The sequence below is a fragment of the Pollachius pollachius genome, assembly GCF_949987615.1.
Source record: "Pollachius pollachius genome assembly, chromosome: 1".
Lineage (NCBI taxonomy): Eukaryota > Metazoa > Chordata > Actinopteri > Gadiformes > Gadidae > Pollachius > Pollachius pollachius.
In genome coordinates, this window is record NC_136934.1 from 25,780,295 (window position 1) to 25,797,149 (window position 16,855).

At 45.3% G+C, this 16,855-nt stretch overlaps 1 protein-coding gene across 3 annotated transcripts; it reads left to right on the forward strand.

Annotated features, from left to right (window-relative positions):
- The first annotated feature begins 1,221 nt into the window (after positions 1 to 1,221).
- Positions 1,222 to 16,209, forward strand: inpp5e (inositol polyphosphate-5-phosphatase E). 3 transcript variants are annotated; one of them, XM_079728897.1, is made up of 11 exons: positions 1,222 to 1,315; positions 1,643 to 2,472; positions 2,862 to 2,985; positions 3,380 to 3,477; positions 3,697 to 3,821; positions 6,038 to 6,157; positions 6,247 to 6,354; positions 7,570 to 7,731; positions 11,447 to 11,562; positions 13,656 to 13,792; positions 14,438 to 16,209. In XM_079728897.1, the coding sequence occupies exons 2-11, from the start codon at positions 1,697 to 1,699 to the stop codon at positions 14,571 to 14,573; spliced, it is 1,902 nt and encodes a 633-aa protein (XP_079585023.1). In that variant the 5' UTR covers positions 1,222 to 1,315; positions 1,643 to 1,696; the 3' UTR covers positions 14,574 to 16,209. The 3 variants fall into 3 exon arrangements, with proteins under 3 accessions (XP_079585023.1, XP_079585025.1, XP_079585024.1); XM_079728899.1 differs by having other exon boundaries at positions 13,656 to 13,766; XM_079728898.1 differs by having other exon boundaries at positions 1,275 to 1,315; positions 1,654 to 2,472.
- Positions 16,210 to 16,855: the final 646 nt, after the last annotated feature.

The following is a 16,855-nucleotide window of genomic DNA, read 5'->3' on the forward strand; positions in this document are numbered from 1 at the left end:
GAGCACAGGGGGCCAAGGCTGGGTGGACTACGTTGTTTTTTTCACATTCAAAGCCAGCTTTCAAAAGGTTAACCATCACGATCACTCCTTGGCATTGTTTATCTTCTGTGACAAAACATTTTTTGTATTTTTTTGGGTGGTCAGTAATATACGACTTGTCGTGAACACAGACAGCCTGTACTATAGCCTATTGGACATGTTAAAATATTTACTTACATTTATACTGGAAAAATGTAAATAATTATTTTTTGTAAAATAGCTTTAAACTATTTGTTGGTTGAGGTGACCAAAGAATGTGTGTGCTTGTGTGTGTGTGTGTGTGTGGGGGGGGGGGGGGGGGGGGGGGGGGGGGGGGGGGCGTAGATGGTTTATTTATTGGCCGTGAGTGTTCAACATTCTAATGACCAGGGGGAAGAAACTGTCACTGAACCTAGATGTCCTACTGTGGATGCTGCGGAACCTCCTGCCGGACTTCACCATGGAAAACAGTCTGTGGTGAGGGTGGGTGGAGTCAGAGGAGATGCGTTGGGCTCTGGTCAGGCAGCGCTTCTGCCCAATGTCCCGGATGGAGGGGAGCGGGGACCCGATGATTTTCTCCTCTGTTCTCACCACTCTCTGCAGAGACTTCCGGTCTTTTGCCCTGCAGGCCCCAAACCAGACGGAGATGCAGTTGGTCAGCAGACTCTCGATAGCGCCTCTGTAGAAGGTGATCAGGATGGGAGGGGGGAGGGAGACTTTCCTCATTCGGCGCAGGAAGTGCAGGCGTTGCTGTGCCTTCTTTGCCAGGGAGATGGTGTTGAGGGAACAGGTTAGCTTGTCGGTCATTTGTCATTTGGTAATTTGTCGGTCAACCAGGTCCTTTAGCATCATGGATTGTGTAGCTCAATCTGTATGGGCCATTTATTTACATTTATTATACATTTCATGTTAAATATATTGAAGGACATGTTAATTCCTTGGAAAATACACCCAGCAGAAAATAAAGAATGAATCAAATCCATTTTGGAGTTTGTATAAAGTACATTCATTCTCATTAAAGTATTGGCTAAAGTAGTTGCATTTTATTTAAAGAATATACAAGTACAAATATATACTAGCATGCAGTACATTCAGGCTCTAAAATGATAAGCCCATAAGCAGCAGAGGGCGCTGTGACGCATGCTCTCCTCACTGGCGAGCCTCTCTTGGTAACAACATTTGTTGTCAAACGTTGCTAAGGAAGCTGACGTCAGGCTAACACATTGCTAATCTGATTGCTAACACGAAGAGACGTCCAAAGATGTAGGATACTGGTTCATGGGCCGTAAATACGAAGGTAATCTAGATGGACGTTTGCCATTGGTATCCCTTTGCTTTCCACGGTTTCTCCCAACTTTGATCGATTGATAATATTAGCTTTTAGAGATAGCCTAGCATGGACCCTGTTTCTATTGCTAATCCTCTTGCTAATGTAATAATAATAAATTAATGTAATGTTAATTTAACCAAACGGGTCAAAGGAAGCGAATTATTGTTGCAATAGGGTATGAAGTCTTAAGGGGACATTTCGTGCTTGTGATTTGCAATGACGTTATTAGTGTTGCTATTAGTAATGTGGTAGTAGCGGGATGGCCTGTTTCAATTGTAACTGGTTTGTGTTTAGGATTTTTCTAGGATATGAACAAAGGGAATTATAATCCATGGAAAAAACGTGAGGATGACTGAGACTTGGGAGGAGATCCGCTCCCACCCCCCCGTGACTCCTCGTCTGTGTGGAGCCCCCAGTAAGGCTGACCCAGCAGCCAATGACAACAGGTCGTCGAAAGCCTCCCAGGTGGATGTGAACCACACCTCTAAACCCCCTCATGCTTCTCGCTACGTCCAGGGAACCGTCAACCCCTACCAGCCACGGCCACCGCCCAAGTTGTCAAAGATCGGCAAGCACTGCTCCGCGGACGACAGTTTGAGAGCCAGGAGACTGCGAAACAGCCAGGAGAGTCTGAGTGATCCCACCGAGACCGGCTCCTCCACCGACTCCCTCAAAGAGGACCTGAGAGTTCCTGGTCCAAGGGACTTTGTTCTCGGCGACGCAGCCAACCTCAGGAGCAGAAACAGCTCCAACGGGGCGGGGCCCCTGGCCAGTCTTCCCACGGGGTCCCCAGTCTTTCGGGGACGGGGCCACAGTCTCTCTGAGTACGAGGAGAGACCGCAGCAGAACCACCTGTCGGAGCCCCGCAACCGGTCCTCCAAGCTCCGGCTGTCCCCGGTGCATCCCATCGGGCCGCTGCCGGCGCTGGAGAACAGTTTTGCCGCCGCCTCCCTACGGAAGTCTAACAAGGTGGACCGGAACCGCCCGGACGGGCCGAGGCTGCACCGGAACCTGAGCGACAGCCGGCTTCTGGACAACATGGTGTCAGACAACTCCTCGGTCAACTCAATGAGGTCCACCTTCAGCGTGCTCAACCCCATCAGGCCTCAGGACGTGAGGAACAGGTAGGAACCAAAAGACAGAAGGGCCGTCAGTTGACCATCTTGCTCTCGTCTTCTTCTTTTCTCTTCGTGAATTTAGCAGCACTGATTTGGAAGCGTCTCATTAGAACAGTGTGGGTGTGAGGTTCTTAACTCTTTCAGGGTAAAGAGAACGAGGGAGAGAGAAACAGGGGCTCAGGGAAGATGCTTGCTACTTTTGACAGCAATCAAGGACTTGGTGAAGGGATTGATCTTGACTCGTCAACAGCAGGAGCAGAAACCCTTATCCTCTCTAGTAACCCACAAATTTTCAGCATGGCATAGCATAGCAGCATGTTTCCACCTTTGGCCGAAGCACACCTCAGCAGTCCGTTATGTTTTGTATGGCTGATGTTTCCTGCTATCCCCTCCAGGAGCTTTCTTGAGGGCAGTGTGCTGGGGAGCGGAGCCCTGCTGGGGGCAGAAGAGCTGGACCGCTACTTCCCTGACAGGAGGCTAGGCGTCTACATAGCCACCTGGAACATGCAGGGAGAGAAGGTACCAGGGCCACCTGGGTCTGTCCCCTTCTAAGCTCCTCCCTCTGCTACAAATACGACAGACATGTAGTCAGACATGTAGTCATTATGGCGCATTTCCAACGGAGGTTGCGGGTCGGTTCAGTCCGCAAAGGTGCGGCACAGGTCACGTTTCCACCGCAAAAAGTTGGCGTGATCCGTATTAAGCCGTATTGAGCCGCACTCGTCTCGCAGTACTCCTCCGTTGGGGAACTGAGACACCTGAAAGGGTGCCGGCAAGTTCGAGCTGCACATGCCGTCTGTTGATAGGTCAACGGACGGTGCTGCACAACAACTACACAACAGACTTATTACCCAAGAACCATCACAGGCTCAGACTAAGTCAAATGTAAAGTCTGGATTTTATTATTCCTCAGGGGCTTCCGAACAACTTGGACGATCTGCTGCTTCCCGCAGACTCTGAATTGGCACAAGATGTCTACGTTATCGGCGTGCAGGAAGGCTGTCCCGACCGGTAGGAGGGCAACCCCCACACTGAGACTGGGGTCAACAGGAGACTGATTTTTGGGGTTGTGTTGTGTTGTACCCCAGGAGACTGGTCTCTGGTGTTGTGTTGTGTTGCACCCAAGGAGGCTGGTCTCTCGTGTTGTGCTGGTCCACAGGAGACTGGTCTCTGGGGTAATGTTGTAAAACAGTCTGGGTCTCCGATGCTGGGGTTATGTTGTCCCAACAGGAGAGAGTGGGAGGTGCGGCTCCAGGAGACCCTGGGACCCTACTACGTCATGCTGTATGCCGCCGCGCACGGTGTCCTGTACCTCACCGTTTTCGTCAGGAGGGACCTCATCTGGTTCTGCTCAGGTCAGTGGTGCTGGTGCCACACAAAGGCCCGGTTGACATGTTTGGTGATTCTGGCTATCACAGTTTCAGTTAGTAATACTAGTGCTAGTGCTCCACAGTGAGTCACTACAAGTGCTCCACAGTGAGTCACTACAAGTGCTTCACAGTGAGTCAGTTACTATTGCTTCACAGTGAGTCAGTTACTAGTGTTTCACAGTGAGGCTGTTACTAGTGCTCCACAGGGAGTCAGTTACTAGTGCTTCACAGTGCGTTTACATGGGACAGCTAGATCGGATTAAGCCTTATACCGATTTTGCTACTCGAACGGACTGTGTCAATTATCTGAACGTACATGACCTTTAAGAGGTCAGATAATGGCCGGAGCATGGCTGAATCTGCTACCCTAGGTGGCGCTGTAGCCCTTTCAACAAGTGGTTATAGAGCCACTTCGGTTGATCCTACATCCCAGCAAAAACAAACACAGGCGGCATTCGAGAAAGATGTAGACAGCTGTCAGTTCACTTCGGGTCCATGTCATTTCTCTGATGCCACATTGTTCCTACCTCTCGGTCGTTTTGTTCCTACCTCTCGGTCTGACGACCGAGAGGTCTGAACAATGGAGCGTCGGAGAAATTACATGGACCCGAAGTGAACTGACAGCTGTCCCGCATACGGCAACAATCCCTTTCTCCTCCATGTCTCCTCCACGTTTCAATCTTGACTTCAGAGTCAAAGCAAAAATTCCTTCTCCCCAATTCCTTCCCCACCATGGCCAAGATAACCCCCACTACGAGTCTTTGTTGTGGAAGTACCAGAGAGTCTGAGAATCCGACGCGGTCTTTCAGATTCATAATATCAGAGAATATCCCCGTCAGTTCAGTCGCGGCGCAATGAATGAATAAAGATCGTATACACGTCAGAAGAAAAAAACGTTTATTTTGACAGATGTGCCCGAAGTTACTACTTTACAACCTCGTTGATGACCAACGTTTAGGAAAACATGTACTTTTAATTCAGCCTTGGGTGAAATCGAAGCGTAGTGTGTAATGAATGCATGTTGATGATGATAGGGGGTTTCACTTTATAGGGGGATTATTTGTTTATCAACACAGCGGATGCGCACGCAGAATGATCGCAGAAAGAAAATTTGTTTGACCGGTTGCCATGGTTATCTCTGTGCGGTTAATTTGCAGTTGCGGTGTTAATTAGCGATGTTGTCAGACTACTGTTACATTAAACTGTACTCAGAAAATGTGGTTATATGCTATAGACCTTATAGTATCTGTGGTATAAATGCTGGGACGAATTTCAAATTAAATGTACACTTTACGTTGAAAGTATAGACCGTCGTGATTCCAATTGAAACGAATGGTGATGCAGTGATTATTCTTCGAAACGAGAGCTGGTAAATTGTGGAAAATGAATTAAATTGTAATCAGACAACGCAGTTATAAGCTATAGACCCTAGAGTATTGGTGGTATAAAGGCTGGGACCTTTATACCACGCACAACAAGACATTATTGCGGCTCTTGTCGCTCTCGTCTCTTTCTGCATATGACATGCGCGTAGAGCGGGGAGTGACGTAGACTGATAATCCCTCTATAGGGGGTAATGGCATGACACCGGCTTCCTCCATCTTCTGCGTCACCTTTTTAAACAAATCGCCGTTTCTCGTTTTCCAACGGCGACAACCGTAAACATATAAAGAAATAGTTTTGTTTATATGTCTATGGCGACAACAACACAACTACCGTCTCCTTCTACTTCCGGCTCACGTCCTCCGGCCGCAAGATCTCGAGCATGCGCAGAACGCGAAATCCGACGCGGGTTTACATGCAGGTAGAAACCGGACTATGATCGAGTTATCTAGGTGTTCTTATCCGATCTCGCTTGTCCGTTCATGTACCGATTTTGGTCCGAAGTAGATTGGGTAAAGGTGTTTACATGCATTTTAAAAGTCTGGTTGAGGTCTTATTCGTTATTCGTTTCTTTATCCGATAATGACTCTGCATGTAAACGCACTGAGTGAGTCAGTTACTAGTGCTCCACAGTGAGACTGTTACTAGTGCTTCACAGTCAGTCAGTTACAAATTGGACTAGGAGAGGATCATGTCAAATTCCTCATCTAGTTATTTTCCAAGGCTTGCGTTAACCTACGTTAATCTCCACTGCCTCAGACGGTTGACCTATGACCCTTGTGGACCTATGACCTCCCTGGAATGTTTTGTCCACACAGAGGTGGAGCACGCCACAGTCACCACCAGGATCTTCTCTCAGATCAAGACCAAGGGGGCCGTGGGGGTGGGCTTCACCTTCTTCGGCACGTCATTCCTATTCATCACCTCCCACTTCACCTGTGAGAACAATAAGCTACCTGGTTTCCTTTAAGATTCAGGATCTGTTGGTGATGATTCTCATAGTTATAATTTCATTATTTTATTTTAGCCGGAGATGCCAAAGTTTACGAGAGGATTTTAGATTACAACAAGATCATCGAAGCTCTCGCTCTCCCCAAAGGCCTGCCGGACACCAACCCGTACCGCTCTGTGGCCTGTAAGTCTCTCTGCATACTGACACCACCAGCCCTACCCTCACCAGCACCACCCCTACCATCATCACCACCATCACCACTACTACCATCACCACCACCCCTACTATCACCTCCATCACCACCACTACTACCATCACCACTACCCCTACCATCTCCACCACTACCATCACAAACACCACCCCCACCACCACCACCACCATCCCTACTATCACCACTACCACCACTACTACTGCCATCACCACCACCCCTACCATCACCACCACTACCATCACCACCACCATCTCCACCACTACCATCACCACCACCACCCCTACCCCCATCACCACCACCACTACCATCTCGACCACCACCACCACCACTACCATCACAAACACCATCCCCACCACCACCACCACCATCCCTACCATCCCCATCACCACCACTACCACCACCACCACTACCATCACCACCATCACCACCACCATCACCCCTACACCACCACCACCACCCCTACCACCATCACCACCACCACCCCTACCACCACCACTACCATCACCAGCACCCCTACCACCACCACCACCACCCCTACCATCACCAACACCACCCCTAACTTCACCACCACCACCCCTACCATCATCACCACCACCTACACCCCTACAATCACAACCAACGCCCCTACCATCATCACCATCACCACCACCACCAGCGCTGCCGCTCTGTGGCCTGCAGGTCTCTCCGTATACTGACACCATCCACGGGGAGTGTGATAAACACATTTAGATTTAGGGTCTTACAATAAGTATATCTATCACTGTTGGTACAGTATGTTCATAGAACCAAGTGCCAAGCACTAACAGTTGTTAGGTTTACCCATTCTCCTTATAAAACAAAGATAGCTAGGCAAAGACGCTACACAATGCTAAGTACTATTTTAAAGTACAAGGGGGGATGCTTTGCAGAGTCTAGGTAATCTCTGAACAGGTGAGTCTTGAGTCTCTTGCGGAAGCCTAAAAAACAGCCAAAACAGAGAAGACTTTTTCACACATGGTTATCTATACTGGCTTCAATAACCACTTACTAACAACGGAGAGTTCAAATTAACACTACCAACAGCAATTCTAAACATACAAGTTCTTAGTTTCTGTAGTCACCAGCAGCAGGATAACATGCAACAACCATTTTCAAGACAAATGTCAAACGTACCCGGTGCTCATGGGCTGTGTTCCTTGTTTTCGCAGCCGACGTCACCACCAGATTTGACGAGGTGTTCTGGTTCGGTGATTTCAACTTCCGGCTAAGCAAGGACCGGCCCGCAGTGGAGGCCATCATCACCCGGCAGGATGACCCCGACATGAACCCTCTGCTGCAGCACGACCAGCTCTCTAAGGAGATGAGGGAGGGTATGACACACACACACAAGCAAATGCACACACACACACACACCAGACATATAGGTGTCTCCGAACACCGGATTCATTGGAGTATCGTGATGCTTTGCTTCCCCAATATTTGGATATCAGAAAAATCAATATTAAGGTCATCTTAGTAGAAGCATTTGAATGTTATCATCCTACAGAGGGATGATGATATTTTCTCTTCAGCCACGTTCATTTAAAGCAGGGGTCCCCAAACTACAGACCCCGGGCCAGATCCGGCCCACCTAAACAACTGGAGTTGCCCCCTTAACGATCCCAAACAATCCCTCTAAACATGGCCTATTTTAGAAAAAAAATAATAATAATTTTTTCAAGTAAATTGTTAATTTTTTTTACCTAGTAATTTTTCATATATTTGAGATGTCAAATAGAGCTTGGCAACGTGACGTCACCAAGTTCGCGCTGCAGTGTCGGGCGATCAAGCTGCAAGTGTGCGCGGGAGATCAAGCTGCAAGTGCGTGCGGCGATCAAGCGGCAAGTAAGCGCGGGCATGGAGAACGTAAAAAAGCAAGACAACAAAATGTCGAAACTGTTGGGGGAACGGAAAATAGATTCAGAGTGCAGAGTTTTTAAACAGCAGTGTACAGATGACTATTTTTTTGTCCAATGCAAGGAAAAGACAGTTTGTCTAATCTGCAAAGAGACGGTGGCGGTGTTCAAAGAATTTAACATCCGCCGACACTATGAAACCCGCCATGGCGGGCAGTATGCTAGCTTGCTGGGCCAATTGAGGAGAGACAAGGCGGCTAGGCTAAAAAGTGGATTTTCTGCCCAGCAGAGTACAATGCTACGCCAAACACAGATGAACCTGTCATCCGTTTGGGCCAGCTTCAAGGTAGCTAAACTGATTGCAAGCTTTGGAAAGTCGTTCAGTGATGAGGAGTTTGTTAAAAAGTGTTTGAACGCTGTCGCGGAGGAGGTGTGTCCGGACAGGAAAGATGCCCTGAACGCGGTGAGTCTGTCCGCATCTACAGTTACCAGGCGAATTGAAGAAATGGGGCATAATGTACATGTCCAGGTGAAAGAGAAAGCTAATGATTTTGAGTGTTTTGTATTGGCAATGGATGAGAGCAATGACGTGCAGGACACGGCACAACTGCTGATTTTTATTCGGGGAGTAAATTAAATTTTTGAAGTGTCCGAGGAGCTGGCAGCTCTACAAAGGTTCACGGATACTACGACAGGAGAGGATATTTTTTGTAAAGTACGCCAAACGATGGAAGAGTTGGATTTAGACTGGTCTAAGCTGGCTAGCGTCACAACGGACGGTGCCCCGAGTATGGTTGGTGCATCGCGGGGGGGAGTGGGGCGCATAAAAAGAGAAATGGAGGAACGAGGTCTCACCCCCCCACTACAAGTCCACTGCCTGATTCACCAGCAAGCACTGTGCTGCAAAGTTCTGAAGTGGGAATCTGTCATGAAGGTGGTTGTGTCTTGCATAAACTTCATCAGAGCAAACGGACTAAAACACAGGCAGTTCCAAGCTTATCTATCCGAGCTGGAGTCTGTCCATCGAGACGTGCTTTACCACGCTGAAGTCAGATGGTTTTAAAGCGCTTTTACGAGCTGCTAACCGAAATCAACGCCTTTCTCCTGACAAAGGGAAAAACCGTCCCAGAGCTGATCGACACAGAATGGAAATAGGACCTTGCCTTTTTAACAGATGTGACAGAAATTTTAAACTGCCTCAATTTACAGCTCAATTTACATGGCACAGATTCAGGAAAATGAATCCGTGCCATGTATTCCCACGTCAAAGCATTTGAGGTTAAACTGGCGCTGCTTGTTGGACAAGTGCAAAACCAAGACTTCACCCATCTCCCTGCTACTCAAAGCCTCTCAGCTGAGAAACCAGCAGTCCCATTTCCAACCAAGAAGTGCAAGGATGCACTGGAAACGCTGAGAGCGGAGTTCAGTGTGCGGTTCCGTGAGCTTTGTGCCCACGTTAAAGAAATTTGTATATTCCAGAACCCTTTTGCTGCCGACATTAATGACACCCTGCCTTCTCTTCAATTTGAACTGGCTGAGTTGCAGACCTGCGTTGTGCTGAAAGACGCATTCAACCCCAACTGTCTCATACAGTACTATGCTTCCCTCCCAAACGAGACCTTCCCCAACATAAGAAAGCACGCAATGAAGATGTCCACAGTTTTTGGGAGCACATATATCTGTGAGCAAACTTTTTCACGCATGAAGCTGATAAAAAATCAGACGACATCAAGACTCTCAGATCAACACCTGCATCAGTCTCTGAGACTGGCTGTAACTGGAATGGATCCTGACATCAATCTCCTCACCAGTCAGAAGCAAGCCCACAGCTCACACTGATATGGTAAGCCTGCTGATTTCAATAACTATGAAAATGAAAAAATGTCAGTAAAGTGCTCTTTTTATAGGCAACATGTTTCTTGAACAATGATGTCACAGACAAAATGAGACTGCAGCATGTCATACAGGGCATTTAGCAGACGCTTAAATCCAAAGCCACTTACAACGGCACAGTCAACCATGCAAGGCGACAGCAAGCTCATCAGGAGCACTTAGGGTTATGTGTCTTGCTCAGGGAGACATCAACTTTCAGCTAGGAGGAACTGGCGATCGAACTAGCAACCTTTTGGATACAAGACAACTGCTCTACCTCCTGAGCTAAGCTGACCCGATGTCAAGCCGATGTCATCTGCTGATGGGCTGCTTGTGTTTTTTATCTGCCATTCCTGAAGGGCCTGCATGCTTCCAGGACCACCCTGAAGTCAGGAGGAGAGTTTGTGGTTGACCGCTCCTACCCTGGAGCCAGGATCCTCATTATCACAGCACAAAAACCTTATCTAAGAGTCATGTAAATACAAAACCAGATCACCTTATATACCTGTTCATTAAAATTATTCTGTATTAATGTTATTTCACTGTAGCCTTAGTAAACATACCTGTTAGACAAAATAATTACTATTATTACTATTATACTATTGTTAACTCACCTTTATCTGAGAATACAAAATCAGCTCAACAAGATAAGACTACCTGATTCTTACTATTATTCTGTATTAATATTATTTCAGTGTGGCCTTAAGAAGCAAACAAACCTGTAAAGACAAAATACCTACCTGTTGTTAACTCACCTTTACTTTACTCTGTACATACAAAGACAGCTCACCTAGATAAGATAACTTTACCAGATTTTTACTATTATTCTCTATTAATATTATTTCACTACCTGTAAAGACAAAATACCTACCTGTTGTTAACTCACCTGTACCTGTTATAAAATCACATCACCTAATTGTTACCTGGCATCAGCTTGTGTTTTTATTTTCTATAAAATAAAAGGAGTTTCTGTGGTACTTCAAATAAACACGTGAAGACTTTCTATTACTTTTTTTGCAAACCAACAGGTGGTTCCAACGCTCAGCGAAGAGCAGCTGCAAAAAAATTATCATTATAATCGACACAATAATACTGGTTGTCACTTTGGCCCATATCATTTCCTGTTATAGACTGACCCCGGCCCCCATCACAGAAAGGAAAGTTGATGTGGCCCCCACCGAAAAAAGTTTGGGGACCCCTGATTTAAAGCCTGTAAAATCCAAACTCTGACTGAGAACGTCAAGGAACCACTCATTGGTTATTCCATTGAGATCTATGTTCATCTGGTTTGTATTGTGCCCCCGTTCTGACCCATCAGGCTCCATCTTTAAGGGCTTCCAGGAGGCCTCCATCCACTTTCTCCCAACGTACAAGTTTGACATCGGCTGTGACGCCTACGACACCACGTCCAAGCAGAGGACGCCGTCCTACACGGTAACACGCTAACCCTGTAGAACCGTTATACATTTCTCCAACAGAGCTGTCATGCAGATATAGACCGGTACTATGCATCTGGACTTACAGCAGTTCGAAAATAGCATACTCCCAAACAAAAAGAAAGTATCATGGTATATTTGATCAGTATCTATCTACTATGAATAACAGCTGTGGCATAAATGTGAACCTTTGCACTAATGGATTTATTGTTATGAATGACAAGTCGAAAAATATTCTATTTCGTTCCACGGCGTTACATGGATCAAGTGTGCGTGTGCGTTTGTGCAGAAGTGAATCATATCACATAGTTATTCCTGTGTGTTCTGAAACGACAAAGACCTCCAGTCTATCTCTGCCTCCGTCTACTAAGAGTCCCGCTGTAGATCGAGCAATCCACCTCATCTAAGAAAGCATCCCTCATACATTCCTTCATTCTCAAGAGGGACCTTTTCAATATTTGATATTTGATTGAGTATCCAGACAATCACTTTATAAATAAAATAACTTATTATTAGGGGTACGAGCAGCGAAGCTGCTTGGCCCCTATTGTTTCTGTAACGTGTTTTTTTTTCCCTCAAATTCTGTAAAAGTCATACTGCAGCCTATACCATAAGCCGAAAACTCTTGAAATGTTTAGGTATGGTTACCAATAACCCCCTCTACCCATAAACCCAAATTTGTGGTACTGCACCCAAAGGTGGCGCTATTGTATAAAATCATGAATTAGGCTTATTTCTCCTCACCAGATTGACCTGGACTCAAAATTCTTTCAGAATATTAATCTCTACAATCAGACACATTTATAAAACCCTGCCCTAAAAATGTATACTTTTCCCAAAATTTCATATTAAAGCTAAACATGATAAAAAGATTCACAGGCTACAAAAATAATCAAAAATTCACCAAAATTGCCACATAAAATCTTTAGACCTAGCCTCACAAAAATCATCAAACAGAATTTGTTTTGCTTAGTTCCATTTGAGAAATATTGGCCAATAAAGTTGGAGCAGTTAACCCATTTTTCTTATATGACCATTTTGTTATTGTATAAAAAAAACATACGACTATTATTAGGTGGATTCCAATACCCCCCACTACTAATAAACCCAAATTGTGGAACTGCACCCAAAGGTGGCGCTATTTAAAATAATTATGCCTTATTTCTCCTTACTAGATTGGCCTGGACTCAAAATTCTTTCATCATATTAATCTAAAATCAGATGCATCTTTTTCACCGTGGTCTTCTGCTCTAAAAATGTTTACTTTTCCCACAATTTCATAGAAAAGCCAAACGTCCACAGTCTCAGACCATTTTGCCTATATGACCATTTTGTTATTGTATAACTACCATACGGCTATCATTAGGTGGATACCATTAACAGTGCAAATTTTCTTTTAAGAAAGCCCTTAATTCTCTTGTGAAATGTGTGCTTGGAGTTTTCTTGATGTGTGCTTATCAATCGACATTTTCACCATGAGAAAGAAGCTTCTTGCAGTTCAGGAATGTCAGTGGCTCAACGGGATAATGCTGTGTACTGGTGATCCTTAGGTTGAGAGTTCGAATCCTGATTAGAGCATTATGAACAAGCTAAACATGACATTCTGTCATTGCCACTCATTTAAGAAACACAACATTGAACAGCACCTAAAATTCATCAGGCAATCAACATTCCGGCTCATTAGTTTCCAAGAATCGGACTGCCAAGACACAGTATAGCATTAAGAAAAACTTCTTTGTTAACCATATTTCCTTCCCATTATTAACTCATATAAATATGTTCATTATTAACATATTTATATTTCTTCCGTTAGTGTTCTTGGCTACAAATGTTTAATTTCCCCAGATGGTGTGTCTGGATGTTGTGTGCTTATCAATATACATTTTGTCCATGTGAATGAGGCTGCAGTTCAGGTTTATAAGTGGAACACCTTTCCTTAAATATGACAATTATGTTATATTTATATATCTTCCCTTAGTGTGTTCTTGACTTAATTTTGCTCAGACCCCATTAATCACCGCTTGCGGTTATATTTATTATTATTATGATGAATCCTGTTTGGTAAGGCTGAAGCCCACCCTGGTTCTGCAGGACCGTATCCTGTTCCGCAGCCGGCAGGCGGAGGACATCCAGGTGGTGAAGTACAGCAGTTGCTCCACCCTGAAGACCTCGGACCATCGGCCCGTGGTGGGGGTCTTCCAGGTCAAGCTGAGGCCAGGGAGGGACAAGTGAGCTCTCAAAAGAACAACCTCAAGATCGAAAACTTAATAAATATGAAGCTTTATTGGATGAAATTGCTCTTTAAACACGTTTTACATAGAAAATCTTCTTCCTCAGACAAAGATTGTCCTAGTGACGGAATGTGAATGATGAATAGATTACAAAACATGGAGGCCAGACCACTGTTGTAGGATAAGGCAGGATATAAGAAGTGGCCAGGATGTCTGGTCCTGTTTACACAAAAGGAATATCTAGATCCTACAACCACTTTGTCTCTAACCACTGGTCCAGCTAATGTCTCTCACTACTGGTCCAGATAGAAGTCTCTAACCACTGGTCCAGCTAGGTTTCTCTAACCACTGGTCCAGTTAATGTCTCTAACCACTGGTCTAGCTAATGTTTCTAACCACTGGTCCAGCTAGATGTCTCTAACCAATGGTTCAGCTAGTGTCTTACCACTGGTCCAGCTAGATGTCTCTTACCACTGTTCCAACTAGTGTCTCTTACCACTGGTCCAGCTAGATGTCTCTTACCACTGGTCCATCTAGTGTCTCATACCACTGGTCCAGCTAGTGTCTCTAACCACTGGTCCAGCCAGATGTCTCTGTAGCAAACTGTGATTGGTCCTTTGAGTGTCTTTCTCTCTCTCTCAGTATTCCTCTGGGCGCGGGGCAGTTCGACCGGGGTTTGTACCTGGAGGGGATCAGGCGTAGGATCACTCGGGAGCTGAAGAGGAGGGAGGTGATGAAGAGCCAGAACAGCAGCAGCACCATCTGCTCCGTCTCCTGAGCCCCTCCGACTCCACCTTAACCCCCACCCACAGACGTTGACTCACCTCCCACCCAGACTTTAACTCCAGCAATGTGACCGATACAATCGGGTCTTCAACCCGGTCTGTGTGTCATGTGACGCCAAGGCAGACATCGGGCCGGCCAGGCGAAGGCAGGGAGACTGTGGGTATGCAGTCTGTATTTATTGTCTGTTTTAAACCAGAACCACATGAAGACAAAGTCCCCCAGAAAATCTGACACAACTATGTTCAACGTCTGCAGATGGAGACGGTCACATTTGCAAAGATAACAAAAATAACTTAGCGCTGACAAGGGCTGGCGGGAGTAGGGCACCCTCTAGTGGAGCCTGAGGGAGAAAGGCCTGAGGGAGGCCTGGTGGAGGCCTGAGGGAGGCAGGCCTGGTGGAGATCTGAGGGAGAGAGGCCTGAGGGAGGCAGGCCTGGTGGAGGCCTGAGGGAGAGAGGCCTGGTGGAGAGAGGCCTGGTGGAGGCTGGCTGTGCTTTGAGGGCAGGGACCTTGAGGTCAGACAGCCCAGGGGTCTGCGGACACAACAGGCTGGGCTTTATATACACCACCACTTGCTTATGATTAACCCTTCAAGGCTTGGTGTGTTTGTATCGGGTTTGTAAGGATTTTGTACGTTTTTAATAAGAGACAAAAATATAATGTATTAAAGGTTTATAAATCAACTAAGGGTGAGTATAACCTGTAATGTTAAACTTGTTTCCCAAATGATAGTGCTTTGAATAATGGCATTTTCATTGTGGTTAAATGGTAAATATACTGAGTTATCTTATTTAATACTATTGGGGAGCGTTGATATCAAAATGGTACTTATGTGACTATTAATGAGATTTGACATTCCAGTCCAAATGCTTAAAAATAACCTGGCCTCAAATGGGAGCTTGGATGAAACTACTATTTTGATTAATAGATCAAAGGTTTACTTATACTTACTTTACCACAAATGTTATTCTATGGTTTATGGTTTGCTGGCATAACAGTCATGTCCTTCAACTATAATACTTCAAAGATTGTTGACAAATTCTGCAACACATGTACAATTTCAGGGACAAAATTTATTTCAGATTGTGTCGTCTCATCTCATCTTCAAAAACCGGTTATCCGGGGTTGACTTTCCTTTCCTGGGCCACATTGACCAGCTCTGACGGGGGGATCCCGAGGCGTTCCCAGGCCAGTGTTGAGATCTAATCTCTCCACATAGCCCTGGGTCTTCCCCGAGGTCTCCTCCCCACACCCAGATGGTATCATATGGATGTTTCAGTGGAAAGTAACTGGTGTTGTTCAGACTTGAATGACGCCACATGCAACTGTATCTCGGAAGCTAGTTTGCTTAAGAAGAAACGTATGGATTGTTAAAACAGACTTCTACCTTTAGTTGGCTGCCTTCTTTCTTATCCCCAGACAGACTGTCATTGTGCAGCTTCCCCACATAATGTACTGTATGGCACTAACTAGCTAAGAGTGTGTTGGCTTGTTGCATGAGGAGCAGTAGCTGGTGTCTCAGTGATCATTCATTCTGCTACTGAAAGTGCCTGTGGGTTGGTCCAGACCCAACTTATTTTCTATGACTTTTGTCTGATGTAACATGATGTAATAAAAAGGTTTTAAAAGTGATATCCAGCTGGGCAGTTTATCAACCATCCAACCTGCAGTTGAAAACATCAGGACTTTTAAAATAAATACTTTTATTTATGGCCATATTAATATTACTAGAGTTTTCGCGCACTCAACCTCTGGTTGTAATTAAACCCATAGCAATAATGTGGAAACCCCAGTCGATAATGTAACTAAATTCAGCGCATAATATAACATTTTGACTATAATATTACGTATAAAATGAGTTCACCACAAATTACTCTTAAAAGCAGTGCCATCATTTAAATATTTTTAAACCATTCAGCGAACAAAAGGCAACAGGCTGATTATCATTTAAGGGGCCACTCAATGAAATGCAGAAGCGTCATCAACACGCCCACTGAAGTGGTGTGAGATTTACATTTCCTACATAGAAAATACTACCTCAGGGGAAGTATTATTCAGTAGATTTTCAGGGTAGAAATGTCAGGATATGTTGTTCACACATACAGCCCATCAGGAGAATATCAGGACTTACACGTGTGTCTGAAAGCAGCTAATGTGTGAGCATTTGATTACATTATAAAATTAGTCAATTTATGGTAACGTAAAGGTTCAATGGAAAGTGTAGTATATGCAAATCAAATATTAAATAGCTTTTACTGTTATTCAGGGATGAAA

What these genes read in the sequence shown, in the direction of transcription:
- inpp5e (XM_079728897.1), top strand. Translation starts at nt 1,697, where the DNA reads ATGACTGAGACTTGGGAGGAGATCCGCTCCCACCCCCCCGTGACTCCT. An exon ending in CTCTAAGGAGATGAGGGAGG is followed by an intron (nt 7,732 to 11,446) that starts GTATGACACACA and finishes CTGACCCATCAG; the next exon opens with GCTCCATCTTTAAGGGCTTC. An exon ending in AGAGGACGCCGTCCTACACG is followed by an intron (nt 11,563 to 13,655) that starts GTAACACGCTAA and finishes CTGGTTCTGCAG; the next exon opens with GACCGTATCCTGTTCCGCAG.